The sequence below is a fragment of the Solanum dulcamara genome, chromosome 5, assembly GCF_947179165.1.
Source record: "Solanum dulcamara chromosome 5, daSolDulc1.2, whole genome shotgun sequence".
NCBI classification, from domain to species: Eukaryota; Viridiplantae; Streptophyta; class Magnoliopsida; order Solanales; family Solanaceae; genus Solanum; species Solanum dulcamara.
Genome location: NC_077241.1, coordinates 3,347,458 through 3,359,952, shown reverse-complemented (window position 1 = coordinate 3,359,952; position 12,495 = coordinate 3,347,458). Strand labels below are relative to the sequence as shown.

Here is a 12,495-nt window from a genome sequence, read left to right as displayed (position 1 = left end):
TTAGAAAGATATCAGTTTTTGTTGACTCCGGCTAGAATACAGATCCAGGACTGGAGAAGTGCTACAGAAGAGAAGGGAAGAAGACTTATTTTGGGTGTCTGGAAGTGTTGATGTGTCAAGCTACTCTTCTTTTGCAACTCCCATATATGCAAATGAAGTAGTTTCTGGCTTTTGGTTTGTTAAGGGAACTGTTCTACTGCTGGAGTGGTGTGTTCCAGCAACTTTGGCCAACTCGAGCCTACGATCATATCATTTATTTTTGACGTATGGTTTTTGGGCAATAGACAATATTGAGCATAACCAGAAATCAGCATGTATAAACCATATTCCAAATACAATTCCCTGAAATGTGAAACAAAATAAAAAAGGGTGTTGCATAGACAAATGTTAAAGGCTATGGTAAATATAGGCTCATATATCACTTCAACTTAATACCTTAAGAAGTTGCACAATTTACGGATTGCAATTAGTCACTCCACAAAACCTTCAAAAGGATAACATGATGCAAGTTCAAGGATAGCTATATCCTGAATAACTGATGCAATATTGAACAATACTCAAGACCATGAAGGGAAAATTACAAGCAGACGAGTATTCGTTGAGGCAAACGATGAAAATAGACATTGACAGATACACACAAAGTACCTAGGCAGTTCCATAGAAAGGAATGGACCTGCAATCCAGATAGTAGACAATAAATCTCCTTTCACGAGTGCATTACTACTCTTCATCATCATGTCGTTTCCTGCTCCTCTTCTCAGAACGTTTTTTGTCCCTGCCTACTCGTGCATCATCAGAGTTGCTGGCATCAGAATCAGACGCTGAGGCTGCTGCTCTTCTGCTCCTACGCTTGTGCCTTGGAGGAGATTCATCACTTGATTCAGCAGAACTGTCCACATGTCTATGACTTCTCCTCCTCCTCTTCTCCTTCCTACTTTTTCTCCTCCTTCGACGATCCTCCTCCTCATCTGAGGAGTCATCCCGTTTCCTCCTTTTTTCCCTCCTCCTCTTCCTGCGCTCCTTATCCTCATCATCATCCTCCGAATCACTGTGTCCTCTCTTCTTCCCACTCCTCCTCCTCTTTGATCTACCCCTCATTTTCCTTTTTCCAGAGTCTGACTCGTCATCATCATCATCATCGGAATCTTTCTTCTTGTGCTTCTTAGATGATGACTTTAACTTACTACTCACCTTCTTACCATACTTCTCAGCAATTGCCCTCTCCATTTCAGAATCGTAATCCGAATCAGAACTCTCACTCTCCTCCTCTTCTTCAGTGCTCTCCTCATTTTCTGCTTTCCCCTTCATCTTAGAACAATGTCCCTTAATCTTCTCTAATCCAGACAACACAGCAGCTTCAATTGCCTCTGCATCCTTATCCTTGTTGTCATCCTTAACACTCACGAAATTCCTACACTGGAAAGTGAGGTGGCCAACCCGCCCACACCTCTTGCATGCTCCACGGGTCTCATCAGCATTGGATCCAGTGATTCGAGCAAGTGCAAGCAAACCCTGAAAGCTCGCATAAGCATTTTCGGGATCTGCAGCCGACGACGCTTTCTGGGTAGATGATTTCTTGTCTTCATCCTTGCTAGGAGCATATGGGTCATAACCAATAGCACTTTGCCAGATGCCGTGCGTCTGTAGGGCTGCACTACTGTGAACCCTATTGTTCGCAGGCATGCGAACCCTACCTGCTGTGGCCGGCATGTTTACTGTTTTTCACCAGCAAGCTGCATACACCAAAAAATTAATATTTAAGCATCAACATTCAAAAAGAATAGTTTCACAGTAACAAATTTAGAGCCAAAATCAGAAGTTGAATAGCTGTATATACATAATCAACATGTAAGCATCAAATTTCCAAACCTGGAAGCATTTTAAAGCTCCAAATTCGGTGCTAAAATCAGATGTGAAAAAGCTGTATTCACTAAAATTCTAACATTAAAACACCAGACTTCCAAACCTTAGCAGCCTTTCAGAGCTCCATATTCAGAGCTAAAAATCCTAAGTGTCTGTTTACACTGAAGATCACAACGTAAGCATCATCAACATTCCCAACCCTATCTTTTCGAAGATCAAAATGCGGATCTTAAAATCAGAACAGTAGTAGGATGTGTACACCAAAAGGCAATAGTTAAGCATAAAAAAAAATTAGAGCCCTAGCTTTTAACCAATTCCCAATTTGAACCAGAATATTAGATGAGCTTTCAAATTCATAAAATCGTGCCTTTTTATGCTTTTTCTCAAGGTTTTCCATATATGATCTGTTAATAAAAGTGCAGATTACATCACAATCATCAATAACAATTTTCCCTCAATCTCAAACTAGTAGGGTTAGTAAAGGTACAGATTACACAATTTCACCTCAATCTCAAACTACTTCGATTCGGCTCATCATCAAATATCAATTCCATTCCATCTCCCGTTAAACAAGCTACCGATGATTGCACAATCAATTAAAAAAATGAAAAAAAAGAACGAAACAACAAAATCGGGGTTTTCAGTTATTTCTCTAGGTTTTTTCAGATATAAAGTGAAATTTTGGGATCTGAAACTTACCCTTCCGGCGATTCTATCAGTTTTTCTCCGGCGACGATCTGAAACCTATGTCCGGTGATTTTGAGTCGGAGCTCTCAATTTCGAAATTGCAAATAATGAAAAACAGAGGAGAATCGAAGGAATCTCATCGCGAATTAAATAGATTTTATGACCCGGGTACGACGTCGTTTTATACCCCTAAACTTTGTCATCATATACCTCTAGTTAATAAAGTGTCTCACATGTCACATGTATCATTTTCCCAGCGCAAGTGGAACAAATGTTTTATTAAAAAAATCCATCTAGAAATATATTTGATCCTTCCGATATACATATTTTTTTGACTCAACAAATAATTTTAATTTATTATTTTGATAATTAAATTTTTTTCACTAATTTTTTTGTAAAGTTTATTATAGATGGCCCAGTTTTTTTACAAATAAAAAAATTAAATTATAATATAATTACGAAAAAAACTAATTTTAAATTATAATATAACAAAAAAAAAACTTATATTGTAAATAATGTATTTTGTGGATGCCTTGCAATGGGCCCTACTATTTTCCTACTATATTAGAAGTAAAAATGAGGAGTTTCTGTTGACTCATCGTCATGCTTGCTTATCACGTTGCTTCTTGAGGTGCTCAGGCAGTAAATCGACATATTTGCTTAAGCAGTTTGAGGATATATTTATAATTTTTGAATAATTTTTTTGTTTTAATTTATTTGTCTTATTTTTAATGATTTATATATTTAAAAATTGTGTAAAAATACTACTCGTGATGATTGACAACTTAAATAGTTTTTAAAACATGTTACATAAAAGTATAAAAAATACTATAAATCATGATAATTGACAACTTAAAATATTTTAAAAATAAATAAAAAATTTAATTGATTATTGAAATTAATCTATCGACGTCACATAAAATGAGACAAAAGAAGCAATATGTATTATTTAATTAGAAAACTATGTAAAAAGTATTGTAAACCTAGATAATTAACAATAGTAATATATCTAAAAAATACAATAAATCACAATAATTGACAGCTTAAAATATTTAAAAGACATATAAAAAATTTAACTAACACTCGAATCAGTGTCCCATAAATAGAAATAGATGAATAACATATATTGTTTAAAAATGACATAAGTGTAATAAAAATCACGATAATTAAAAAATTAAAAATTAAAAGACATATAAAAAATTTTGACTTTCAAAATTTTATCAGTGCCACATAAATTGAGACAAGGAGAATAACATATATTATTTAAAAATTAAGTAAAAAATTACTATAATTCACAATAATTAATAATTTAAAATATTTAAAAATCAAATTAAAATTTAATTAATTTTCTAAATTTTATTTATATCACATAGATTAAACACAAAAATAACATATATTGGGCCGTGCTAGCACGGGCACCGATGTCTAGTCTACCGTAGAAATATAAGTTTTCCAAGTCATCCTATGCCTATAATTATATGGACATTCCACAATACAGTACGCTCAAAAATAATTACTACTTTGTGTTTTTCTCTATCTTTGCTTTTTTTCCATTTGATTTTAATATTTTATTTTCATTACATAATAATTTAAATTTCTTTCTTACTTTTTCTTTTTATCCATTCACACTTTTTTCTTTAATTTTTATATTAAAAAATAAAATAAAAAAAAAATAAAAATAACTCAAATAATGATAATCAAAGAAATCAATTCATGTGTAAAAAAGATCAAGTATACCTCCAGACTTTACTAGATGGATTATTTTAACGGAAAAGGGTCAAAATTACTCTTGAACTTTGAAAAATAGTTTATTCATGCCCTTCGTTATACTTTAGGGCCAATTATACCTTTATTATTATACTTTGGGCCAAATATGCCCTTGAGTATAATAGAGTGCCACGTGTCGGCCTCTAAGTGGCCAACTTATTTTCCCTTTTAAATATGTTTATTTATTTATTTTTAAATCTGTTTTTTATTTGTTTTTAAATCTGTTTTTAAAATTTATTTTTTTAAATCTATTTTTTAAAATATGTTAATTTAAAAACAGATTTTTTTAAAAAAAAGATAAAAAAACAGATTTAAAAAAAAGATTTTTTAAAAAAAAGATAAAAAAACAGATTTTAAAATAAAAAAGATAAAAAACAGATTTTTTAAAAAAAAGATTAAAAAACAGATTTTAAAATAAAAAGATTTTAAATCTGTTTTTAAAATTTATTTTTTTAAATCTATTTTTTAAAATATGTTTTTTTATTTGTTTTTAAAATATTTCTTTTTTTAAAATCTTTTTTTTATCGTTTTTAAAAAAAAATCTGTTTTTTTAAAATTAACATATTTTAAAAAAATAGATTTAAAAAAATAAATTTTAAAAATATATTTAAAAACAAATAAAAAACAGATTTAAAAACAAATAAAAAAACACATTTAAAAGGGAAAATAAGTTGTCCACTGAGAGGCCGACACGTGACACTCTGTTATACTCCGGGCATATTTGGCCAAAGTATAATAATAAGGGTATAATTGACCCTAAAGTATAACGAAGGGCATGAATAAACTATTTTTCAAAATTCAGGGGTAATTTTGACCCTTTTCCGTTATTTTAAACCCTCCATGGATTTTTTTTTTAAAAAATAAAAATCAAAACAAATTTAAATATTTTTTTTATTTTCGTTAGATGAAAAGGGTATAAGTGAACCACTTTTATAATGGTAGGAGTATATGTGAGCCACTTTTATAAAAATGTAGATATATGTGTGCCCTATGTATCAACTCTTAAATGACAAAGTAGAGAAATATATCAGACCCTTTTCCCCATTTTTTAATAGGAGATCTCAGATTGGAATGTTGAGAGTGAAATCATTTTTTTGTAATAAAAATAAAATTCTTTGATGGAAATTCAAATTAGTAAGATCTCATACGAGGATCATATATCGAGTGAGAAATTAAAAAAAAATCTTGCTATAAGAAATTAAAAGAAGAAATCATAAATTGATTTCTATACGTATGCAAACTTTCTCTTTTTATGTGTGAGTTAACGATTAAAAAGAACGCTTGAATTATTATTTTTTCATGAGCTGTATACCTCAACTAACAGTTGTTCTCTTTTTCCGGTGATAGTTCATATAGGAAAATGATACAACTACTATATTTATAGATAGTGATAGTTTAGTAGGAAAATAGAATAATTGATAGTTGGGGAGTGTTTTTATATATAAATGATAATAGTTTAGGTAGAAAAAGAAAATAACTAATAGTTAGGATGTGAAACTCGGAAAAAAAATAACAATTCAAGAGTTAGACTACGAATCGACCAATGATAGCTATGATTTTGTGATGACATCTGCGGTGATTTGCCATATATTTATTAAATTGATGTAAACAATCTAAGCGGATAATCATTTATCTAGCTAAGACGCTACAATTAGAATGGAAGGTCATGAATTCAAATAGGAGAATTTACACCTTTTGTTCCTCAAATATTGACAAAATCTAATTTGTGTTTATGTAATAAATGATTAAATATATTTAATCTTTAATTAATTGAAATATGTGGTTTTGATCCAAGAAAATCATCACAAATTTAACAAATCATATACCATGTCAGCATTCGTCTACCCAATGTTTATGTTAGCTTGTATTGTTACTCTATATTTAAAAATATAATAATTCTAAATTTAATCTAAGTGTAATATATTTCTTATATAAAGATACCCAAAAGCACACATTAATAAATTAAAGTTTAAACGTGTTAAGTCATTTATCACTAAGAACAAAAATTAGTTAGTATTTGGCCATAAATTTCCAAATATTTTTGGCAAGTATTTTTGGGTGAAGTTTTGGGTGAAATTTCACCATGCATTTGACCATAGATTTTGGGAGAAATATTTGACTTTAAAAAAAATATGATTTATATCTATACGTTCTAAAAATTATTAAAAATATCCATAAATTTGCATTATCATTTTATAATGAATAAGTTTCGTGAAAGTTATGAAAACGAACACAATTAATATGAATTTGAAAAAAAGAGGAAGCAAATAAAGGGAAAATACCATTGATTTGTATACGAGAAGCTACTATTATTACTTGTAATAGGAAGTAACTTCGGAGAGCAAGCTTGGACAAATTTTTTATAAAATATGTATATAACGGTATAAATTTTGTACAACAAAATAGGGCTGAAATTTAGTCTTAAACTATAAATGATGCATGTTTTTATAAAATGCAAAAGTTTGAGGTAATTTATAAATTTTTATAAATTTTCAAATACTAAAATTTTGCCCAAATTCTAGTTTTCTGTAGAACTTGGGAACTTATGATGTTTGCCAAATATATTTGTCAAGTTATGACAAGTTATATGGCCAAAATACTAATTCCCAAAAATTTTCTAGATTTTTTCCAAATTTATTTGTGGCCAAACAACAACTTAAAACTTTAGTGACATATCACCAATGGTGAACAAGTCAGAAAATTATGAGGAATTTACCTACTATGTGATCATATGATGAACTCTATGGTGATCTTTTCATATTAGACACTTAAATTTTATGAAATGAATGTCCTTTTTTTTTTGATTGAGTGTCTGATAAATGAATGTCTTTTTTTGATTTTTTTGATTCAATGTTTAGTATATGTATTCAGGCTCGACCTAATCTGAATTCATGTTATGTCTATTTGGGCGACGCCCACAGCAAAAAAAATTCCATTTTTAAAAGCTCGAACCCGATATCTCTGGTTAGATACGTAAAAATGTCATAATTGCAAAGAAGTGGTCTTGCACCTTGAATGCTCTAGATGAAACCTTTCTTAACACATTAATCATCATTAGGCAACATTAGTCCTATTTGATAAACTTGCAATTGACAGAAACATCTACAAGATAAAAGACAAACTCTGAGAATTTGGTTGAAACTTCAACAATTAATAATTATGCTACATTTTGTTGTAAAGTTCTCTAGGTTACAAAAAAAAGTGGTAATTCTATTGGTTCAATCTTTAAGATTTAGCAACAAACTCATTATATATTGTTAAAAGTTACGGCTTCATATATATTAATTGCAATTTTATTGAATTTTTACACATAAATTTATGTTATGTGTTAAAAGTACTAGGTTCAGATGAACTCACTACAGACACATTAAATCCGCCCCTGGCAGAGGCATGTTGACAGTTGCAGGCTTGCAGCAACAAATGATTCATCATGTTTTATGCAACAAATTGTTCATAATACAACTCATACTAGTATTACTTATAAATGCAAATAGAAAAGTAACATGGACAGTGAGGATTCATATGGCCGATCCCAACAAGCACCACTGTACCTCACCTAAATAAACACCAGGAAGAACAACCAATTTCAAGAATTATTGCTAGAGAAATAGATAGAAGGGCACTTCTAAAACCAGAGGAAGGACGACGCGTTCACCATAAGAGATGTTGGAGATTTATTGCAATGTTCCGCGTCAATCTGTATGTTACAACAAATTGTCAGAGCTAACATATCTCGAGCAATGAGGCTACACATACTACGTCATTGAAAATTTTTTTTTGATATGCATTAGCTATGCTGCTCGGACTCTTCAAAAATTCTATGAGGTACATCTGATAGTTCAAAAATAGTGCATTTTTGGAGTATCCAACATGAGTATAGTAACATTTTTGAAATGTTCGAACAACATAGTGCATTAGTAGAGTTTGTGCCACGAAAGTTATCTTTGTGATTAGGTGATAAGAGAAGCTTGAATTTTCAATAAGTACACAGAGCAAGCTTAAAGTAGATTGGTAAAAGAGATTTTAAGTTATGAGGCTTGGATGTTACAACATGATTATATGCCTTGATTGTGAACTTCAAATTACGCGAAAAACAAGAGAAAACGTGTTGTGTGTAATGCACGTGCTGACGATTAATTGTTGTTATCAAGTCATTAGTATAGGTTGATGCAACATAGACTTGTGTGATGCACGTGCACGCAACTAAGATAGCTATCCATGGCTCGTCTGTTCTCGAGAATCCATACATCCCTTATGAGTGTGTGTATAGCTATTTTCGAGCACAAGTTTAGGTTCGGCCTCAATGGGAAAATACAATGGAGCACCTAACTCTTAACAATCAGTTTCTCAGAATGCTATATGAATTGAAGAAGAAAATGAAGTACCTGTTGGACACAATGTGTTAGAGGCCAGGCTTTCATATGAATTAACACCATCTACCTCATAGTAATGTTTGATGGATGGGATCCGTCCAGCCTTTGAACGATTGCTACTTCCTTTGCCACGGATATTCTCAACGAGTTCTAATGAAGCTGCTTTCAGATTCATCTGTTCCAAATGGGTAAGATAGTCAAGTCCTTGAGGAACCTCCTTCAGTTTAGGACAATCGTGTATATGCAGGCGAGCGAGTTTTGGCATAACTCCTTCCAGGAATACCATTTTATCCAACTCTGGTAAGCACGAAACGTGTAGGTCCTCGAGCTTTTGGAATCCTGATTTGAAGAGCAGCTGTTTCTTGCTGGTGTAGGCATTAACCAGCACAAGATGCTCCAAACTCGGAAGCTGACTGATGCAGGGAATAGGATCCTGATCTTCTGGCAATTGGCTCCAATGCAAATGCAAATGCATAACGTTGGGCATCGAAGAAAACCAACGAGGCACTTTGCACATTCTTCCAACCAAAGTAACCTTCCGGAAAATTAATGGAGTCTCAGAGAGATCGTCTAATTTAAGAATTGCATTTGCATCCACTGTCATCAAAAGTAGATGGTGAAGGAATTTAAGTTTGTCGATGGACGAACATAAATTCTTCATATATGCTTCTTTGACATTTGTGAGCTCAATCCTTCTAAGCTTAGTCATTTTCCTTATCTTATGTGCTATATCCGCGCTTGCCTCTATGCAATTAAGTACTTGTAAGTTCTTCAGCTTCCACAGCTTGCCTGGAACTTGCACCCCTCTAACGTATGCAAAATGTTCCGCTGCTATCTCTTTACCATATGCCAGTAGATGTCGCAGATTATGCAGCTCGGTGATTCCATTTGGGAGTACATTCACTTCTGTTCGTCTAATATCTAACGTCTGTAGGTTCCTCAGTCGATTCACAGACGTTGGAAGCTCTTTTATTCCAGTACCACTCAGACTTAAGTACCTTAAATTGAACAATTTACCTAGTTCGTTAGGTAAAGTATCAACTTTGGCTTCGTTCAACTCCAACACCCTCAGTAGTCTAAACCTGGATAAAAGATCATCCAACAAAAACTTAGATTCCCCTTTGAAATTGAACATGGAGAAAGATCGAACATGTGTTAGATCACCGTTCATCTTAAGTGTTCCATCAACATTGTGCACGGACAATCTACGTGCTCTTATCTCGTCTTTCTCCAATTCTACTTCACTACATATAGACAAGAATTTCTCCTTCTCTGAGATCGAACGAGCTAGCTCCCACATCAGATCGTGCAACTTGCAAACCTTGGGCCTTATAAAACTCTGATGCTTTACAACCTGGAGTAAGTTCCTTGAAATCAGTTCTTTGAGATAGATTTTCCCGACTTCTTCCGGATTCAAGCTGTTCTTTTCTTCCAGAAAACCTTCAGCCATCCACATTCTAATGAGTCTACCAGCTCCAATCCATTCTCCCATCGGAAAACGACAACAATACAGAAAACAGTTCTTAAGATAGTAAGGCAAATCATTGAAACTCAACAACATAACAGTTTTAACCTCATCCAATAACTTATTGTTGCTGATATGCCAACTTAAGCTATCGTAAACTTCTCTCCATTTCATTTCCGACCTATCTTTAGACCCCATTAGTCCTCCAAGAGCAACAAGTGCTAATGGTAGACCTTCACATGTTTTCGCCAATTTCCTGCCTATTTTCTCCAGTTCAGGAGGACACTTGCAATTAGGCTGACTCGAAAAAGCCTTGTTGCAGAATAACATCCACGCATAGTCATCAGCTAAAGGTTTAGAACCAAAAACATGTGTGCCACCAGGACCATAAGGGTAAGCTGCAATATCTTCATTTCGCGTTGTTATTATGATCCTGCTTCGGTTTTTATCATCCGGAAGAGCAACACTTATTTGTCTCCAGAAATTATTGTTCCATACATCATCAAATACAACAATATACCTCTTTTTGTTCAAGAACTTCACAAGAGTCTCAACCAACTGCCTATAGTCCATTGACTTCAAGTTTTTCGGGATCAGATCTTCCTTCTCATCGAAAAACTCCGAGATCAGCTTTTTTAGCAGGTCCTCAATTGTGTTATTTTGTGAGACAGAAACCCAAGCACAACAGTCGAAATTCTTCTTCACGGTCAGGCTAGTATAGGCTTTCGCGACTAAAGTTGTCTTACCTGAACCACCCATACCCGCGACAGAAATGACAATACGGTGAGCTTCCTCTCCCTCCAAACTTGATAGCAATGAGTCTCTCACATGATCAATCCCTACAACTTCGTCGTTCTGAATGAAAAGTGAAGATTCTCCAATATTTTGCACACAACTACAAGAATTATGTGAATTTGATCCAACGTTCGAGGATGCTTCCATGTGACTTAGATCATACCTCTTGCTTCGTTTCGCAATGTCTTTAATCTCAGATCTGATTCTACTCAACTCCAGGGCAGTTTTGTACCTCAACCATAGTACCTTTGGAAGGTAAAACACACCAGCTAGACGCCCTCCAAAACCGCCCTTTTTCATGCTATCCACATGATACAAGAACTCATCGATGATATCTTCAGCTTCAAATGCTACATCCCTAACCTGTACTACCCAAACACACACACCTTCATTCTGGTCCTTGCACTTCTCAGCATCTTTTATGAATGAACCTATGCTCTCTAGCTCAAGTTTCACCTTCGAGATCTCTCGACGAACTCCTCCAATCACATATCCTGGATTGTCAAGAACAAACTCGATGCTCATTATCAAGATTTTCACGGCAGATTCAGCCATTTTTTATTCTTTATCAGAAATTGTTGTTCAAAAGGAACAAGACAAATACTTATACTTATGTATAAAGCTAAGAGTTCATTTACATGTATAAATTCTATATAACTGGGGGAAAAAATACCAATGCTAACTCCACCAAGTTCCACAAATAATGAATAAATATCTTCTTTCCATTCTTTTATAATCACAATGGCCCATATAACACTAATCACACTCCAAAAAAAATGTCACACTCTCTTGCCACTATTAAAAAGGGAACTAAGATTAAAGCCTGTAAAAAAATGATTTTTTAAAATTACACAATTATAAAATGCATCACTCGAGGATAGAATGTCATCTTTACTATAGTAGGATGCTTTTCTACCACTAGTATATATTGTATATTTGTGCTTGTTTCTTTAATTATTATTTTTGTGAAATCCAGGTAGGTTTTTATTTTCCTGATTTTTGGAGTTAAAAATTAACAAATTTTAAAAAACCGTTTTTCAAAAAACGACCTTTTTAGGTCGGTATCTGACTTTTTTTAATACTGGCAACTAGGGTGAACAAAATCGAATCGAAAATCACAAATCGAGTCAACCCGAGAAAAAAAAACCGACTACATTGAATTGGTTTGGTTTAGCTTTAAAAAGTCAATCTGAGACCAATCCAACCTAACGTCATACATATAATTTTTTAAAAAATATTTACTTTGATATAATTTATAAATATTTCTTATACTTTTTCATAATTTTTATCTTTTAACAATACTATTTCAAGTTTGATTAGTCCAATAAAAGTTATATTACATAGATATTAGTAACTCTAATAAAACTTAAATCAAAATCAAATCAATACTATTGCTAACAAAGGAAATCAACCCAATACTAAGAATACAATAATTAATGTTAAATATTTATTCTTTAGTTATATATTGGTTTGGATAATTAAAATACATAACCTAATTTAGTTTTCTTTAATGTTTAGACATATAATTAATACTTATTAGATTTA

General features: G+C 32.6%; 2 protein-coding genes across 2 annotated transcripts; both read right to left on the bottom strand.

Moving 5' to 3' along the window:
• Positions 1–387: 387 nt before the first annotated feature.
• On the bottom strand, positions 388–2,699 carry LOC129888804 (CAX-interacting protein 4). The gene is made up of 2 exons (XM_055963818.1): positions 2,563–2,699; positions 388–1,733 (listed from the first exon to the last, which is right to left on the bottom strand). The coding sequence occupies exon 2, from the start codon at positions 1,708–1,710 to the stop codon at positions 721–723; it is 990 nt and encodes a 329-aa protein (XP_055819793.1). The 5' UTR covers positions 1,711–1,733; positions 2,563–2,699; the 3' UTR covers positions 388–720.
• A 5,026-nt stretch (positions 2,700–7,725) lies between these two features.
• Positions 7,726–11,739, bottom strand: LOC129888803 (disease resistance protein RPM1-like). The gene is made up of 2 exons (XM_055963817.1): positions 8,703–11,739; positions 7,726–8,014 (listed from the first exon to the last, which is right to left on the bottom strand). The coding sequence occupies exons 1-2, from the start codon at positions 11,503–11,505 to the stop codon at positions 8,010–8,012; spliced, it is 2,808 nt and encodes a 935-aa protein (XP_055819792.1). The 5' UTR covers positions 11,506–11,739; the 3' UTR covers positions 7,726–8,009.
• Positions 11,740–12,495: the final 756 nt, after the last annotated feature.

What these genes read in the sequence shown, in the direction of transcription:
- LOC129888804 (XM_055963818.1), bottom strand. Translation starts at nt 1,710, where the DNA reads ATGCCGGCCACAGCAGGTAGGGTTCGCATGCCTGCGAACAATAGGGTT.
- LOC129888803 (XM_055963817.1), bottom strand. Translation starts at nt 11,505, where the DNA reads ATGGCTGAATCTGCCGTGAAAATCTTGATAATGAGCATCGAGTTTGTT.